The following is a 20,672-nucleotide window of genomic DNA, read 5'->3' on the forward strand; positions in this document are numbered from 1 at the left end:
GCTTAAACAAGTTCATGTGGGGGAGATAGTAACTCACTTGCAGTGGTAAACAGCATGCCCTCCCTAACAGCCACTATACTGCGGAGGCAATAAAAACAAGTACTTTTATTATGCCAGTGAATAAGGTATGAGGAGTCTGTGTAATATATTTCTCAACAAATAGTGCAATTAGAGACAACTGGGATAAAAACACGCTAATTAATGAATCACATGTCCTCTCATACAGAAACTATGCTGTATAGACTGAAACAAAACTATATGTTGCATGGGCAAACACAGTATCTAACTAAAAACTATTGTTATTAATTAGATGTGTGTGAGTTCGATTTCCCAAGGCAGCAATAAAATTCAACCAAACATGTTAAAATTCGTAAAAGTGTTAAAACTAAGTAATATATATATATATAATGAATGTTATGGCAGTTTCACATATGGAATTCAGTTGAAGAGAGTTAGCATTTCAACTCAATTGTCAGCTATGCTCTTATCTTTCGGTTGCATGATCTTTTGTTAATACTGCACCAATCACATGCACGTTTTAATAACCTGCCTTTGCTGTGTGTTTCGCGTTAGGCTTAATTACCGTAAAGGGTGCTAAATTTTTTTCTTTTGTCAGTTCCTTTTGGGAAGTCACAAAAGAGAAAAATGCCCCTGGTCCGGGGACTCCCTTATTCAGGTAATATTCACTAATTTCATGTTATCAGTCTGTGGTGTGCCAGTATCAGTAAGTGGTGATACTATTTGATCTATTCTACATTAAAAAATTTAACCCTGAGATGGATAAGTGGCTGATAAAAAATATAAAAAAGTTCCTGCAAATAATCAGAAGAAGCAGAAACAGACTCAAAATAAAAAAAGGACAGTATTTCATATTTTACCAGAACAGCCCGCATCGTCTTCAGAACCAAACAGTACGAGGCAAAAAATGTAATATATGCATTTGATTTTTGCAATATTCACTGTGAATGTTTTGTATTGAATATAAATACAATAAATATTATAATAATATATCTCTCTATTACGATTTTTTTTCGAGGGGGACCGTGAAATATTTTAATTTTTGCAAAGGGGGGCCCTGACATCCAGAAGTTTGGGAAGCACTGGTCTAAAGCACATTGTGCCATATCAATCCACCTATATCTTGGTTTTTCCTCTGGGTCGTTTTCCCGCTGACCTGGCAGAGAACGCTTGTTTTGCTAATCTTTCCTCACCTATTCTGTTTAAGTGACCATACCACCTGAGATTAGCTCTGCTAATGCATTCCCGGATGCCGACAATGTCAAGTTCTTTCCTAATATCCTCGTTTTTAATATGATATTGCCATTGATGCCATCTGTTCACGCCTCTAATATCTGCAGTCTCTAGTCTTTGGTCAAGTGTTTTACTTCTGACCCAGCTCTCAGATCCATAAGTTAAAACTGGTTTGAATACTATCTTGTATACAGGCCTTTAAGCACCTCACAAATTGACCAAAAGAAGGAAGAAAAAATACAAGCCATCTCAAACCATGCAAATATGACCCAAACTATGCATGTGACAAAATATTTAGATCCTGATTTGTTTAAGCAATCTGTTGATCAAATAGATTTTCCAGGAGTGTGACAAATATGTCACACTCCTGGAAAATATATCCAAGAACATGAAAAATTCTAAAGTCAATCAAGAACACCTCAGAAAAGAAAGATTCTCCATACAAACTTTGAATTTACTAAAAAAAGAGAAGAGAAGAACTTGAAAGATAAACCAAACTGACAACTTGAATATAAAATTATTTGTAAAGTATTAAGAAAGAAGATCCCAGAGAACTATCAAACCTACAGGGAAAAAAAGATCGAGAAACACCGCTGAATCTAAAAAGAGTATAAAAAGAAAAAGAGAATTAACTATGAAAAGGCCAATCCCAACAGCACACTACTAGATTAAGATGGAAGAAGACACACAAACAGAATAAAAACGGAAAGGATAGTACAAGACTTCTACGATGATCTTTTTGTATCATCGTAGAAGATGCAAAAAGATCCTTTACCTGAACCAAAACTTAATATATATATGTACCAGAAGTGCTCCCAGACGAAATAGAATATGCACTCATAAAAACAAAATAAAAGATATCAAGAATTACCGTCCTATATGTTTGCTATCACATACATATATAAGTTAATGACAAAAATTATATCAAACAGTATCAAAACAACCCTTCAAGAAAATAATAGTAAAGAACAAGCAGGATTCAAAAAAAAAGATTATTCTACAATAGATCGCATACAAGTAGTCACCCAACTTAGTGAAAGATGCAAAGAATACCAGATCCTTCTTTGCTTTCTATTTATCAACTTAAAAAAACCTTCATTGCTATAGAACATAACACGGTTTTACATGCACTTCTAGAACAGGGCACACCGATCCAGTCTTCATCAATTTAATTAAAGAAATTAACACTAGTAGCTCTACCAAATAACCTTATTTGACAACTCAATAACTATCATCATAAACCAAGGTGTGCAATAGGGAGATGTCATATCACCAAACCTTTTTATGTGTACTCTGGAAAGCACTTTAAGGAAAACAGACTTAAAAGGTGGCATAAACATCGATGGAGAGAGCTGCTCCAAATATTAATGTTTGCAGACAACATAATTCTCATAGCTCAAGACCCTCCACAACTTGAAACAATGCTTCATCGAGTGTCTATAATAAAATAGGATTAAAAATTCACCCTGACAAAACCAAATGGATGAGAAACAAATACTGCCAAATCCACATAATCCAACTAAATAATTTCACCATAGAAAGTGTAAAATCCTATGCATACCTTGGACAAACAATAAACATGAGCAACGATATTTTTGAAGACATACCCAGAGGACTATTTGATAGTCCTCTGGGATCTTCTTTCTTAATACTTTGCAAATAATTTTATATTCAAGTTGTGAGTTTGGTTTATCTTTCAAGTTCTTCTCTTCTCTCTCTTTTTTTTTTTTATTTAGTAAACTTGGAGCTCCACACAAAAAGAACTTAGTTTACAAACCATCAAGCATGCCACGGAAAGAAGAATCTTAGGGATAAGTAAAAGAGACCACATCAGTAAAAAAAGTAGTGAAAATCACATATGATAACAAGGCACAGTGGGCAGGTTATATTGCAAGACTCAATGATAATAGGTGGACCTAGCATGTCACAAACTGGTATCCAAGATCAACCAAAAGAAAACCCAGTAGACCTCCAACTGAATGGAAAGACACTGGTAGGAAACAAATGGAGAAGAATGGCCCAAGATCGCCATTGCTGGAAACTTTGCAATCTGCATTCATGGAGACACCCAGAATGAAACAACAGGTCCATCAAGGTAATCAAGCTTTCTGAATTATGCAGCATGGTTACATTTTTTTTACACCATGTTTCAGCATTTTTGGTTTAAATATTATCTACATCAGCTACCTTGCCAGATTTCAGGTTTTTGATGACTTTTTCTACTTCAATTATTGATATATATAGGATTGATGTAGGAAAAATGTTTCTGCACTTGACTAGAGGGGTCAGAACAAGGGATCATCCCTGGAAGTTGAATAAAGGTGTGGTTAATAGCCATGTGAAGATTTTTTGCTTGAAGAGAAAATAACTGCATTCTCAATGGAACCTATATAACAAGTAAACATTTCACCTATTTAGGGACAATTTTAGTGAAATATTTGATTTTCAGAGTATTTTGAAAATATTACTTGCCATAATAAGGATGTACAACCACATTAAGCAAGAGAACCACAAGATAATGATGTGGAAAAAATATTGTGAGAATAAGAGTGAGAGGAGTTACGAAATATATAAAGCTCAGGCCAAAAAAGTATTGTGCAGAAAGTTACTAAGAAAAGAAATCGACCATACAAGCTAAAGGCAATCCAAAAGAATTTTTATCACATATGCCACAAGCAAAAGAAAGAACGAATGTGAAAGAATAACTTTATTAAACACAGATGGTACTATAGTGTCAGAAGCTAATGAGATTGTTCAGTTAATGAGTGCCCACTTTGCTAAGATATATCAACCAAGTATATGTAACATGGTGTACAGTGTTACTGCTGCATTGGATGAAGAGTTAGAGGTTCATGAAAATGAAATTGAATATCAATTGAAGATAGAATATCAGCCCGTTTGCTAAGGGAATGTTCAGCTGAATTGGCTAGGCCTTTCACATGTTTGTATAACTTGAGTCTCAGCTCAGGAATGATACCACAGGAATGGAAGGAATGTATGATAAGTCAATTGTACAAGGGTGGTGCAAAAACTGATGTGTTTAACTACCGACCTATCAGTATCTCTGGTGTGGTAGTGACAATTTTAGAGAAGTCACATACAGAAATGGGTAGACAAACAAGCTATACTCTGCAAGGAGCAGCATGGGTTTACTAAAGGAAAGTTATGTTCAGCAATTGTTTCATATTTTATAACAATGTTATTGCCGAGTTGGATAAAGGGAATGGATATACTCTGATAATGTTGGATTTTTCTAAGGTATTTGATAGGATACCACATGAAAGGCTGTTGCATAAAAGTGGAAAATATGGGACTGGAATATAAACTCTTAACTTGGATCAGGGGATGGTTGACAGACAGATATAAAAAAGTGGTATACAGTGGATATGAATCTGCAGATTTAAGGTGACCAGTGGGTTATCTCAGGGTACAGTCATTATTGTTGGACCATTATTGTTCACTCTATACATAATGACATCAGGCAGAGTCTGACATCAGACGTGCAATTGTTTACCAATGATGAGAAGATAGGCAGGGTAATCCAGGGATGCTAGTGATACTTAGCACATACAAAATGATTTGAATAGGCTGGAAATTTGGGCAAACGAAAATTGTTATCAGTTTAATGTTAGTAAGTGTAAAGTTATGCACTTTGGCATGATGAGATTTCCAGCAGCATATTATATTAGCAGGATTACGCTACAAGAAACTAAGGCGACAATGGGATCTTGGGCATATTGGTGGATAGGAATTTGAAGTTACATAGCAAAAGTTGCAAATACAACTCAGAGGATAACTGAGATGTTGAAGCAAACCTTGACATCTAAGGATAAGGAAGGCATTTTCTTCTTTATAAGGCTTTGATAAGACCACACCTGGATTATCGTGTGCAGATTTGGTCTCCCAGATTCCAAGAGGATAGATAAAGAAGCTGTGAAAAGGGTGCAAAGAAGAGTTACAAAAATTGTATCAGGATTATGGGATTTAGATTATGAGGACAGATTGCGAGTATGTGGATTACAGACTCTGGTTAAAAGGAGAAAGAGGGGTGATATGATTGAGGTCTATAAACTTTTGAATGGGTGTTACAGGATATCACTGATGAAATTTTTCATTATATGGATGGTGGGGAGAGAACATGGGGACAATCCATGAAAGTTAAGTTTGTTCACAATCAAGAAAGGGGTAAGTGCTAGGTTTTTCTCTCACAGCGAAAAAAGAGTAGTTTGCCTTTAGGGATAGTGAGTGCATCTAGTGTGAATGAATTTAAGGGAAAGGAGGTAGTGGTTTGGGTGATTTATAGCCTCCCTCAATGAGTCCTTGCCTTATTATTATTATCTGGAAGTCTCAGACGATAATAATAATAATATAACAAATGATGTAAATAGACAAAACAAAAAAAGTACTGCCAGTGAAATAAAGAGAGAGAGGTGAAAATGGATTGATCACATACTGAGAAAAGACAGAAGGGAAATTAGAAGGGGGCTGGAATGGGATTCTAGAAGGAAAATGGAAAAGAAGAAAGTCTAAACTAACTTGGCAAAGAATGACAGAAAAAACAAAAACAAAAGAAAGATGGTAAGTTGGAAGAACTAGAGAGAAGCAAACTGGGCTGCAAAAAACAAAAAACAGTAACTGGAGAAGATGGATCTCTGCATTAGTACCTTAGAAGATGAAAATGAAGATTATAGCAATGTAAGAGATCTGATAAATAAGATTAATTAGGAAGAAAACGTTTTATAGGAAGTCAATAATAACGCAAACTTAATCCTTTGGTATGTTACTTTTATCATGAACATTCTGTGAGGATACATCAAATCAATGATGATGAAAATATACAGGATCTGCAGTTCAATTTTGATAAATTGTTATTGACAAAATTTATCAAAATTATTTGAAACTGATATTTATTAATAATTTCATACTTGGTAAGCAGAATATAATGAAATTTTTATCTAGAATCTACACTACAATTGATCTTTTGCTAAAAGAGGTAAAATTATGAAAATTTTCATAAAAATATGGAAATATTGAAAATCAAAAATCTGTTTCAATCTGTACATAAGAACCCAAACGACGGTAGATTCAATATCACACATGACATTTGCCACTCATATTTTTGTACAGTTGATGGGTGAAAAATTAGGCAATCTTTGAAGTGTTTATAAAGTTGGAGATTTTTTTTTTTCAACCATTTAAACTTCAATTAACTTCTAAATAAAAATAACATCTCAATTTCTTAATTTTGTACTCACCCAACTGCACTGGGCATCTGAACTTTGTACCACTGGTTGATATCAAAAAGGGCAACATATGAAGAAGATGCGATATCATTTGGACCTTGCCAGGCTTCCCAAGCAAGAACACAGATGCTAAGGTCATGATAATTACTCCATTCTAAAGAAATAAAAGGAATTATTATTTGCTTTATTTGGAATTAAAACCCTACTTATGAGAGGATAAGAATAATATGCATTCTGCACACTGGCAGAATACTGTTAGATGGAAGGAAGGTAAATGTTTTTTTTGTTTTTTTTTAAATGCTTGTAGATTTCAAATATAACACAAATAATTATACACCCATACGTCAATGCATCAAAATACACTTAGCATGATAAAATTCCACTTTTAAGAATGAAAGAGTTGGCAGTCTACATACTTATGTGTAAGCTGGAAATGAACAGTGGCAAACTTCTTTTTTTTTCTGCTTTGACTTATATGTTATTTTCTAAATGGATACCAATGAGGTGAGTGTTCAATTTAGGAAATAAACAGAATGTTGCACAACTTAAAATCGAAATTTTATGATGGTCACTGAAGTGAATGTGCTCACATTCTCCTCTAAGAGAAGCTATTGCAATTCATTCAAGTATTAAGTAGTTGTTGGATTTCTCTTCGGAATATTCAATACCAACACTGCCTTCCAACATAAAAATATTAATAAATTCACATGCAAAGAAAGCTATCGTTAATGCCATAGTCTTATATCTGTTGCTGTTGATAGTTATATTTTCAGACTAGTTTAGGATATAAGATTATACAGAGGATTTTAAACAGGAAGTGATCACCATTTAAGTATGATAAAAATGAATATTACAACATTGAAATGAAAATATCTACAAAGCTTAAAAAGAAATCAAAGATGAATAGTTCAGAAGTAAACTCTAGACTCAAATATACAAATATAACTGCAGAAAAAAATTGAAAGCATTTGAACACAAGGACTAAACACTGGAATCCCAATGACAAAATGGGGAAAAAAAAATACAGATTGATTCAGTCAGGAATGTGATGAAGCTGTTTGCAAGGGGTGAAAGAGCAGTCAGAAAGTCAGATAGATAAGTGAAAAAAAAAAAAAAATCATATTGAAAGTTTCTAGCAATTGAGTCAGCAGGTACTCTCAGTGAATATAGAGGAAAAAATTCAGAAAGGTGAGCTATGAATAAAAGTAGCTAAACATATGTTTATGGACAACTTTGTTAAGAACACAGAATTTGCTAGCCTGGTTGTCTGAGTGGTTATAACGTACAGACAATAGGTGTTCTAATCCTACCATGGATATAGACGTTTGCGACTGTCCTTAGATAGAAGATGGACTTCACTGCCCTGAATGAGATCACTGCCCATTTATTGGAGACCAGAAGTGGCTGATAAATTTGTATGCAATTCACTGAGCAGATCATCATCATCAAATTCCTGATATATATCCTCAAGGGGTGTACAGGATATGATAGTACTACATGAAAAATGTACATCTTTACTAACTTCCTATCTACAATTTTCCTCCAAATCAGTCTGTTAAATGCCAAGATTCCAATATTATCAGGACTTATATTTCTGTCTTCTAAGGCATTTTTTACTGTATCAATCCCTATATCTTGGTCTTCCTCTGGGTCTTTTTCATGCCAACCAGGCAGAGAACACTTGTTTTGCTAATCTATCCTCTCCCATTCTGCTTAAGTAACCATACTACCTGAGATTAGCTCTGCTAATGCATTCCTGGATGCTAACAATATCAAGTTCTTTCTTAATATCTTCGTTTTTAATATGATATTACCATTGATGCCATCTGTTCATGTCCCTAATCTTTCTCAGGACTCGACTCTCATCTTATCTGCGGTCTCTAGTGTTTAGTCGAGCGTTTTACTTCTAACCCAACTCTCAGATCCATAAGTTAAAATTGGTTTAAACACTGTCTTGTATACAGCTAATTTCTCTCTTATTCCATATAAATTTATTCACAGTTGACTTCCTACCATACCAGTTTTGTTGATTCTGTTGTCCATTTCCATATTTAACTTACATTCTTCACTAAAAATTGTGCCTAAGTAGAAATGTTTTACTTGTTCTATAAGTTCTCCATTCACAATGCAGTTAATATTTTCAATGTTTCTGCCTATTTTCATTGTGTTTGTCTTTTTAATGCTGACCTTCATACCATATCTATTACAACAGTTATTCACTTAAGTCAGAGAATCTTGCAAACTGGTTTGAACACTGTCTTGTATACAGCTAATTTAGTATTCCGACAAATTTCTACATATGAATTTATTCAATTGACTTCCCACCATACCAGCTTTGTTGATTCTGTTGTCTATTTCCATATTTAATTTACCATCTTCAGTAAAAATTGTGCCTAAGTATCTGAAATGTTTTACTTGTTCCACAAGTTCCCAGTTCACAATACAGTTGACATTTTCAACGATTCTACCCATTTTCATTGTCTATGTCTTTTTATTGCTGACTTTCATACCATATCTATTACAACAATTTAATCAGGGAATCTTGCAAACTTGTAGTGGATTTATTTAGAAGTATAACATCGTCCGCATAAAGCAAAGAGCTGACATTAACATCTCCAATTCTGATATCATGTTTAATACCACTTTCCTTCATAATGTGATCCATATAGATAATGAATAACAGAGGGGATAATGTATATCCTTGTCTCACACCAGATTTAACATTAAACCATCTTCCTGTACTTCCTTTAATTCTAACTACTGACTTACAACTCAAATAAAGACTAAGTATTGAATAGCTTAATATAATGCCCCATTGACACCATATAGCTGTAGTGTATTGAATAGCTTCTCTCTAGGCACCTTGTCATATGCCTTTACCAGATCTACACAATTTAAATAAAGATCTTTGTTATATTCCCATGATTTCTCAATAATCTGTCGTAAAGTGAAAATCTGATCCTGACAGCCTCTATTTGACCTGAATCCAGCTTGTTCTTCACCAAGCTTCTCTTCCACAATCCTTCTCAACTGTTTCTCAAGTATACTTGCATATATCTTGCCAGGAACACACAGTAATGAAATGCCTCTGTAATTCTCACATTCAGTTTTATTTCCCTTTTTATATATGGGTACTATGAGAGCTCTACTCCAATCATCTGGAATTCGTCCCTCTGTCCAGGCCTTCTGAACTATGCAGTGAAGCCACTATAGAATTTTATACCTCCATACTTGAGCCTGGTTGAATATCATCTATTCCTGCTGCCTTTACACATTTCAGGCTTTTGATGGCTTTTTCTACTTCAAGTATGGATATGTATTCCTGACTGCATGCCTGGTCAGTGTTTTTTAACACTGTACTGTCATCACTGCTTGTTTCATTTAGCAGTTTTTCAAAGTAATTACTCCATACTTCAAGGATATCTTTTTCTCCTGTTTTCATGTCACCTTCATCATTTCTAATTCCTTTTACAGCACTCTTTCCTCCATTTCTGAGCTTCTTCAACACCTACAGAATATCTTGCCACCTTCTTGATATTTATTTTCTCTGTTCTTGCAAAGTCTTCCCATGACTTTTGTTTAGCCAGTTTTAAACAGTGTTTAGCTTTCTTACATTTGTCTCTGTATTCTCTAAGAGCACAAGCTGACTTATTTGCCAGGAACCTTTGATATGCTTTCTTCTTTTCCTTCACTGCCTCTTTAACTTCCTGTGTCCACCATGGAATTCTGATTTTTATATCCTTACACACAACCTCATCAGTGTTTTCTTCAGGGCTTGCCACTGAATCGCCAAGGTTTGGTTCCTGCTCTCAAACTCTTTGATTTTTTCTTGAATATTTGTGTATTTTAGTCTACAGTTCAAATCTGAGGGTTGCTCAACTTTTATTCTCTTTTTCTTACATGTTCTTCTTTTCACTATGAAATTAAATTTTATTCTGCTCAAGACTAAATGGTAATCACTTCCAATTTCAAATCCTCTATACACTCTTGTGTCCTGTACCAGTGGGAAAACATCACTATCAACAATAACATAATCAATGAGACTTTTCTCATTCCGAGCTTCTTCTCTCCATGTGAATTTGTGCACATTTCTATGTTGGAACATTGTGTTAGTAATAACCAGTCCATGTCCTGAGCAGAAATCCAACAGGTATTTGCAATTATTGTTAGCAAAGCTAATAATAATGGCAAATAGAAATGACAATCATTTCCTGCTCTACTATTTAGATCCCAAAAAGGACCAACTTTTCCCTTTTCATTATGTCAGTTGCTTTCTCTAAAGCCTCAAAAAATTCCCCCCACTTCTACCTTAGTAGAACCTTCTTTGGGACCATAGGCACAAATAAGTCTCATTGTCCAGTTTCCCATTCTCATATTTGCCCACATTCCTCTACTTGAGACTGCCTGCCATTCAAGAAGATTAGCCTCATATTTAGTGTTGAATGCTATGGCTACTCCTTTTCCTCGATTGTCATTGACTGAATATAACATTTTGTATTTATTGCTCAGAAAGATCTCACCAGTTTTTGTCTCTTTTGTTTCAGTCACCCCTATAATGTCGATCTGGTACTTATCCAATTCCTCAGCTAGCTCCATTTCTTTGCCATTCAGGCTTTTTATGTTGATAGTACCGATCTTGAACTCTGGTGATGTTGAGTTGGGGTAAGTGTTAGGATTTGTTCCAATAGCTGACTTTTTGCTGTTTGTCCTGGTTCCCTGGTGAAAACAACGGGGGCCTTGTTAAACTGGGCGACGCCCCCCCAGCCTGCATGAAATTCTGTCATGTTGTACCATCATTTGAAATTTTGGTTTAAGCCAATAAGAATACAATTTGGTCAGCTAAATCCCAAATTGCTAGCCCATCCTCGTCTGTTCAGTATCCAGGTAGATACCTAACATGGTGCACCATGAGAAGGTGAGGACTGGATATTAGATCAGAAGCCCTTGTCAGTTCTCTGCATTCCTTTGAAGGCTATGTGGAGGTCTCCTCTCAGTTAAATAGCTTTGACCTGAGCAGATTTGCTAGAATAATAAATAATCAAGTTTTAACTCGTATACATTTTTTTAATTTATACTGGATGTAATTCCTTGACATGTTTCACTGTCTATATGGCTAACCGCATCTTCAAGAGATTGTTTAACATAAGTTAAAAAAAAATGTAGAAAAAAAAAAAACACTTTCCAAAATAGTCACTATATCTATGAATTGAAAAGACTGGAATGATAATTTAATCACAAGTATCATTAGGCATGTTATGCAGTATCAACATTGTTGTACATTCTGATTGCTTGCATAGGAGAGGTCTTTAATGTTACATATATTAATTAATGACTTCCAAATGTCATGAAGCATCATGACATTTGGAAGTCATGAACTGGTTCGATGTTCAGTCTTTGGAACAGACTTTCTGGACTATGTAAAAAAATTATTAAAAAAAAATTAAAAAATTAGAAATAAGAAAAAAAATGAGTAAACTAATTGCTATGTTTACAACCTTTTGTGGAGTGAACTGACCAAAAAAAAAAAAAAAACATACACACTAAAATGACAAAATGTTCTGGAGGTTCTTGAAAAATCTTATTAGAAAGCAATGTAGGAAGAAATAAATAAAAAAAAAAAAAAAAAAAAAGGGGGGGTGAAGGATGAATAAAAGCATTACAATAAAGAGCCAAGAGGCTATTTTTTTCCGGCGACGTGAATTAAGTTAAGGGGATAATAAATCCCCCATTATTTTAAAGCTGAATAAGAAACTCAAAGATCGAAATCTAAGAGTTTTATGCCGAAGAACGTTCGGCGAGTCCAAGCGTAAGTCAACACCTTAGCAATGCCTTGAATAAAGGCATTGCTAAGCCTGCAAACCATCAGAAACTTGAAATGTGGAAATCCAGTTGTAGTACATGATATCTGACCAGAAAGGCTGAAACATTGAGTTATGAGTTTTTCAGTGGTTATAATGCATAATTTACAAGGCTTTGTTAGATGGCCAAATTCCAGATGACAGAATCGGAGCTTTCATAATGGATGCAATTTATTTTAAAACAAGAAAGTTCAAGAAATCATGAGAAATGTACTTAAGTTTGTAGATCTTTAAAAGTAGGTATGTGATCAGTACAAAAAAAAAAAAAAACACCTATATTTAAGCTGAAGTCAGCAGCTATATCCCTTGAGGGTGTATATCAAGAATTGATGATATTGATATCCATGAAACCAATACACTTAAATATAAAATGAAATTATTCTTCAAAGGATTATAATATATCACATGCACTATATTTAATAACATATATAAAGAAAATTTATTTTTCATGTATTGCTAACAAAATGTCAAAAAAGAATTAATTTCATTTTCTTTTATATGTTATTCTCATCCAATCTCCCTTTTTTTGTGTAAAGCTAAAATAGCATGTTACAGGCAAGTAATGTGGCTTCTTACAAATCTGATGCTGTTAACAATGGGTCAGTTAATCCTATCTGCATTGTCTTCAAATTGCATGTGGTCTTTTGGCTGGTGTTTTCTGGGAAGAAAACACTTCAATCTTTGCATGAGACCAGATAATTTCCTTCACTTGAAAAGTTCTAACTGGTAATTAGTTTACGGAATTAACAACGCATATAAAGTATATTAATTAAAGGTAACTTTAATGAATAACTTCTATATTTCGGCAATGTCACATAGCCATCTTCAGGAACATAAAGATATGGTATGTGCACTCAGGAACTAACACAAAGCAAATGAGGAAGAAAGCAAGAAACTAATATTGTTCCTAAAGTTCTAATGGTGCCCTCTTGCGGGCTAATTTGGTAGTCTTGGCAGTTGGGCTGAAGTTCTCATAATGAAAGTCTCCCAAATTTGGGGCAGTTTCACCAGTACAGCCGCTCTGGGCTGGCAGACCATGCCTTAGATACCCACCATAAAATTCGTTGGAAGAAAACAAAAATAATTCATCGCAGCAAGTTTAAATACAAAAGATTATTCAAAGAATCTTCAGCAGCTCTAAAAAACGTTCCTAACCTCAACAAATTTGGGAGACTTTCATTATGAGAACTTCAGCCCAACTGCCAAGACTACCAAATTAGCCAGCAAGAGGGCACCATTAGAACTTTAGGAACAATATTAGTTTCTTGCTTTCTTCCTCATTTGCTTTGTGTTAGTTCCTGAGTGCACATACCATATCTTTATGTTCCTGAAGATGGCAATGTGACATTGCCGAAATATAGAAGTTATTCATTAAAGTTACCTTTAATTAATATACTTTATATGCATTGTTAATTCCGTAAACTAATTACCAGTTATGTCTAACCAACGTATAAGTCTTGCTACTTGAAAAGTTCTGATAAAGGTTCTTTGCATTCTTGATAGAATTCGAACCTGGTCTTTCCAACCAAAGGGTATCATTGACATAAACTGAGCCATACAGGCTCCATACATGTTGTTTTAACTTGAAAACACATTCTGGTTGGAAAATGAGTATGATAAGTGGAAAGAAAGAATGAAGTGAAAAGTGATACGATGATGATAAATCTTAAAATTAGACATAGAGAATCATGGAATAAATTTGTTTCTAATTTAGAACAGGATTTATATAAAATAAGACCCAATGTATATAAGATTTTGAAACACTTAAATGCAGATACCAAAGAAAACATAAAATTAAACACTGAATTGAAATTAGAAGAATTTCTAAATTACTACACAGAACTGTGGTCAGACAAATATTTTAAAAAAGACAACTGGCAAACAATTAATGAAAATGAAAAGAAAATAACTAAAGAAGAATTAGAAATCAGCCTGAAAGAAACAAGAAACAGAAAATGACCTGGAGAGATAAGCTAGGTTCAGAACTATATAAATAAGCCGGAACAACACTCAAAGAAAGACTCTTATTATTTTTAAATAAAATTTATTCAACTGGTATCCCCCCCCCCAACAGAATGGAAAAAAGCAATTGTGATTCCTATCTTTTAAAAAAGGTAATAGAGATGACCCTAAAAACTATAGAGGTATCAGTATACTAAATTCCTGTTACAAAATATATAGCAGAATCTTAAATAGCAAACTAATGAAATATTCCGAAAACTTTATTTTAGAAGTACAGAATGGATTTAGAAAAGGACGATCATGTATAGACCCGGCCTTTTGCCTAAAATTGATAATAGAGAAAAGAAGAGAATACAATTTAGAAACACATATAGCATTTATTGACTTTGAATAAGCATTTGACAAAGTTAAGAGAAACATATTATTTAACATATTAAAGGAAAGACAAATACCAAATAATATCCTAAAAGCTATCACAAGTATATATGAAAATAATCAAATACAAATAAAGATTAAATCACGAGCTATCATATACGAGAGAGATAAACCAAGGGGTCCGACAGGGATGTCCCCTCTCGGCAACTCTTTTTAATATCTACTTAAGTGAAATAATAATAAAATGGAATAAAAATTTACATCAAGGAATTAAACTTTCTCCTACAGTAAATTTAAACACTCTCCTCTTTGCTGACGACCAAATAATAATTACAAATTTTAAAGATAACTCACAGAAAGCTATTTTAGATCTAAATGAGATATCCAAAGATTATGGTATGATAATATCAACAGAAAAATCAAAAACTATGGCCTTTAAAGGACAAGATCCAGCAAGAACTAAAATAGTAATAGATAACAAGATCTTAGAACAGGTGAATTCATTTAACTACCTAGGATGTATGATCACATATGAAAATGAAAAAGATATAAATGTAAAAATTGCAAAATATTTAAAAATAACAGGTGTAATTAACTCTATATTTAAACCAAACTAAAAGTATACAATACATTAGCCCTACCAGTCTTAATGTATGGAAGCGAAATCTGGACAATAAAACAAAAAGACAAACAAAGATTAACAACAGGAGAAATGAAGTTTATGAGAAAAACTGCAAAGTATACCCTATTTGATCACAAAAGAAACGAAGAAATTATGAAAGAATTAAATCAAGAACCAGTAATAGAAAAAATTAAAAAATATAAACATAAATGGATGGAACACATTCAAAGAATGAAAACAGAAAGATTACCAAAACAAGCCTTAAAGTACAAGCCATTAGGAAAAAGAAAACCAGGACGTCCACTTAAATGATTCATCGATGACTTCTAAGGCCGGAGGCCATGCTAGGCCTAAATCCTTGATACGCATGATGATGATGATGATAAATATTTTCAGCATAGGGTAAGCAAGGTCTTATTACTGACTTCTTGATAACTAAACCAGCTGAAGTATGCAATGAGAATTATACAAATGATGTCCAAGAGATTTAAGTGATGACGACGTCCGGCCACACGTAAATATAGAACACTTATGTTCTTTTAGTTTTGAAGACAGTGATAATGATTAAAATATGCACTTTATTTTATTTTGCCTACAACACTTATTCATTATGTGCAATGAAGTTTACGTACAATTCATAATTTTTATAAGTTTATACTATGTATTTGTTTCATAGTTTATGTTTTCTTAACTTACACGAATTACCTGAAGTAAATAAAAATATATTTTTGTTGGATATGTCACTATTGTTTATATAATTTTTAAAAAAAATTATATGGGAACATAACCCTACTTTTTCTATGCAATCTGAGTCTCGCATAACGTGATTTATATAACGTGGCATTTCTATGGAACTTAACATCTGCGTTATATGAGGGTTACCTGATATAACGCAGATGATATGATTATTACCTGATATGTAGAATGATAGAGGAAGAACATACCTTGTTTAGATGTTGTTGTTTGGTTTGGGAGAGTTTCTCCCTGGCCCCTTTTCCCATAAACCCTTCCCCTTCCTCAAAAAAAGCGCTCTTAAAAATAACAACATATGTATATATTATTTTTAAAAAACCCAAGTTTTTTCAAATTAATTCTCCCACTTTGCCTCAACCCCCTTCCCTTTTAACAGCCTAATAGCAGAAGTAAGCACATCGCAGAATGAAGACAACCAAATAACAACATCCAAACAAGGTATGTGCAAATTTTCTTCCTATTATTCTGCATATATTTGCAGAATTAAAACTCTAAAACACATCTGTAATGCCCTAAGAATTCTTGAGTAAAAAGCCAATGACTTTAAAAAAAAGGGTCACTCCTAAACGAAAGTAGGCAAAAATAGCCGTAAAAATAATAGTTTTTGCTGGTATTATTTTGCATGAAAGAAATAGATAGGATAGAATAATTTTTACTGATCGCTCTGCTAGTTTCATGAAGATGCTTGTATTTCACACCCTCAAGAACAAACACCCTCGTGAACAAACTAAAAAACAAGTTATAACAAGTAGCGTATATAATGAAATATTTGAAAAAACAGGAATAACAATGGAAAGCATGCATTTGCTATGCTAATGTTTGTTGGTTCATGGTCTGTTGGAGACTACTGGTAGTTGCATGCATGTTGTGTGAATTAAAGAAAATCAGAATTGAGTAGAATCATCCCTTGTAAGATGCACTGTTGAGGATATCTGATCATGTCAGCTGATGCCTTGAATGCTCTTGAGAAAAAAAAATTTTCTCAAGAAAATTTCCTGACATGCCTATTTGTCCTATGTAGTACAAACCACAAGAACAGTTGATCTGATAGAATAGACACCAGGTTTCTTGCCATAAGGGGAAATCACCATTCCTCTGAAGTCTTGTTTTTCATATTCATCTGACTGTCTGGGAGGTTGACATACACATGATATCTGTTATGTTGGACAAAAGGGTTGATCCAGAAAAATCCACCTCAAAAAACCATACAGAAGATGTAAAAAATGATAATCCTGATTTATGATAAATATGATATACTTGGGGGACAGCATGGCTTTGTGAAGGGTAGATCATGCCTCAGTAACTTGCTCAAGTTTTATAACACAGTGACAGCTGAACTGGATAAGGGTAATGGGTTTACAGTGATACTGCTGGACCTGGCTAAGGCCTGACAAGATACCACATGGAATTCTAAACCGTAAACTGCAACATATGGGAATGGATATAGGGTTGGTAAGATGGATAGGCGGGTGGTTGATGGAGAGATATCAGAGAGTAGTTTATTCAGGAGTAGAGTCCAAAAGATGGCCTGTGATTAGTGGTGTGCCGCAGGGTACACCACTAATCACAGGCCATCTTTTGGATTTTGGATCATTAAATGATCCAAAATCCAAAATTGGATCATTTAATGATCCAAAATCCAAAATTGGATCATTTAATGATCCAAAATCTTTTGGATTTTGGATCATTAAACAGCAGTGTTCTTGGACCACTGCTGTTTAATTTGTTCATTAATGATATAGGGAATGATCTATGAGGAACAGTTCATTTGTTTGCTGATGATGCAAAGTTGGGTAGGGCAATAGTGAATGCAGACGATGTCAAAATCTTGAAGGATGACTTGGATAGATTGGAGTTCTGGGCTAAGGAGAATGAATGTCAATTTAATGTGCTAAAATGTAAGGTAATGCATTTTGGAGTGAAAAGATTAGCAGCAGTATACCACATTGGTGGAACTGTAGCTCAGGAGATTGATGAGGCCAGGGACTTGGGAGTGTTGGTGGATAGGGAGATGAAGTTTAGGGGGCACATTGCAAAAGTGACTAATCAGCTCATCAACTCACTTGGTTGTTGAAAAATACTTTGACGAGCAGAGACAAGCAAGTTATTGTTCCTCTGTACTGAGCCTTGATAAGACCTTATCTTCGACTACTGTGCCCAGATTTGGTCACCTAGGTTTCTTCTTGATGGGGAGGTGGAGAGGATGCAGAGGCGAGTGACCAAGATGATAGCAGGTCTATGGAATGAACCTTATGAGAACAGGTTGAAGATTTGTGGGTTGCAGAAATTGGTTGATAGGCAGAAAAGGGGAGATATGATTGAGACATTCAAATTGCTGAAGGGTTAATTCAGAGGATATTTTTGAGATCAGGACTGGTGGTGGGAGAACTAGGGGACGTCTATGGAAGCTGGGCAAGAGTGTGGTTAGCAACGGTGTTAGAGCTGGGTTCTTTACTTTTAGAGTGGTAAATGAATGGAATAAGCTGCCAGAGTCTGTTGCGGGCGCTATGACAGTGAGTGAGTTCAAGCAAGGTATGATAGATACCGTGAGAATGTCGAATAGTTGTGTGGACATGATGTTTAGGGCATCCCTCGATGAGTCTAAGGACTCCCTGGAGTCGCCAATAATAATAATAATATGTGCTCACAAGTCAGGATTATGAGTAGTGTGAAATGATAATCATTTCACATTACCAAAGGAAAGGATCAAGTATTTTGGCAATTTGCTAAAATGCCATATATAGAATTTAGCAACTACTTACAGATTTAAAGAAGTTAGCATAATGATATGATTTCAATCCAATGTAATAAAAATCTAGGTCTCATCATAAACCAGCTTTGGTCAGCATTAATCAAAGACCTACATGTCAATGAATTAGGCTATGAGAGAAGATACATAATGTATTGAAACAATCAGCCACGTGTCTGACATCTTGATATTATATTCACCATCTCGTTTATATTTTTCAATGTATAAAAGTTATTAATTTAGAAATCTCTGTTACTATCTTTCTTTTTTTCTTCTTCTATTCATATATAATATTCAATCTGAAGATGTAGTCTACATACAAGATGCACAAAACTAGTAATAAAATAAACACTTTTTTTTATAATAAGCTATATGTGGCACTCTCCAGACAAAATAAGCATGGATATTTCAAGCCACATAAATTCTCAACTCAATTATACAAATGTTTTAGCTGTAATCCCTGATAATAAACATAAAAGGTCTATGTAAAATTTTTTTGCTTATGACTTTTCAGCAACAACCACTATATATTACAAATATATACTGGTTTCCATAATTTAAGGAACAAGGAGAAAAATCACAATAACACAAAAATTATAAATTATCTATACATAAACACAGGGAAAAGTAATATTTATTAAATATACTGCCAAATATCTCAGTTTGAAATTAACAAACTATCATCAATGGCTTAAAACAACAGTTTTTTTTACAAGGTAGAATGCAAACAATTGATTTATTAAATAGTACATGCCACATGATGTTAAATCACTAATAGTGGTATGCTTTCACTGAAGAAAAGGTTAATAGAAATGGATTGGTGCAACATGGAATAGAGGCAGATCACAACATTCTCTGGTGTAAAACTTGCCTTCCATACAGATGTTGGTATAAATTCGAACGCTTATTTAAAGAGAGTGCTGAGGTCTTACTTCATCACCCTAACTTGAATCGAAATGACTGCCTATCCTTGTCAAAAATACAGAAACGTTTGATCCAAATAAGACATTAAATTTTTATTTTATTTTATTTATTTTAAATTAAGGCCAATAATGATATTCATAAAGACAGAAGGTCCTAAGAAACCATCTGGATACTAATGATCTGTTTAGTATGCTATTATAAATTAAGTTTTTGTATGATAATATAAATTATATAATTATTCATGCAATTTATTTTACACTTTTATGATTAACCTTTTCTTCAGTGAAAGAATAATGCTATTAGGGAGGTAACATCACGTGGCTCGTACTATTTTGAATAAATCATTGCTTGCATTCTACCTTGTAAAAAAACCATTGTTTAAGCCACTGATGATAGGTTGTTAATTTCAAACTGAAATATTTGGCAGTATATTTAATAAATAATATTTATTTGTGTTTATGTGTAGATAATTTATAATACTATGGCACAAGTTTCCCACAAAAACTGCATGATGAATTTTTATGCAATTCGGTGAAAAACAGTATGATATGATATGAGATGTGAAAGAAATGCCCACAAAAATTAAATGAATAGTTTAATTAATTAACAAATGGACACGAAGACAATGGTCAAAAACAAGACGAGGTTAAAATGAGATTGTCAAAATTACTCATTAAGGAATGTGGTCACACCTCACAGCTGTACAGTTGCTCACCATCATAAATAGTGTCTAGGAGCTCAGGTGATAATAACAACCATTATTCCTGCCAAGTTCTCCTAAGTTCCTCAAGGTTTTGGGGAGAGAAGTTGAGAGCAATAGCATGTCTACAACACATTCAGACATTCTCAATAAGATTAAGGTCGGGAGACCTAGCTGGTCAGTATATATGCACAACAGTCTCTTCTTGAAGATACTGGTCCATGAGCTTCGATCA

The 20,672-nt window shown here is 34.0% G+C and overlaps 1 protein-coding gene across 3 annotated transcripts in view; it reads right to left on the reverse strand.

Annotated features, from left to right (window-relative positions):
* Window positions 1-20,672, reverse strand: part of Elys (AT hook containing transcription factor 1 homolog) — a 509,801-nt gene that overhangs the window by 363,637 nt on the left and 125,492 nt on the right. For all 3 annotated transcript variants that reach the window (XM_090402410.1, XM_090402411.1, XM_090402409.1), the window contains exon 10: window positions 6,507-6,648. In XM_090402410.1, coding sequence (XP_090258536.1) covers window positions 6,507-6,648 — 142 coding nt within the window. The remainder of the gene's footprint in view (window positions 1-6,506; window positions 6,649-20,672) is intronic.

Source organism: Typopeltis vanoorti, chromosome 13, assembly GCF_054136105.1.
Source record: "Typopeltis vanoorti isolate ZY-2024b chromosome 13, IOZ_Tvanoo_1.0, whole genome shotgun sequence".
Lineage (NCBI taxonomy): Eukaryota > Metazoa > Arthropoda > Arachnida > Uropygi > Thelyphonidae > Typopeltis > Typopeltis vanoorti.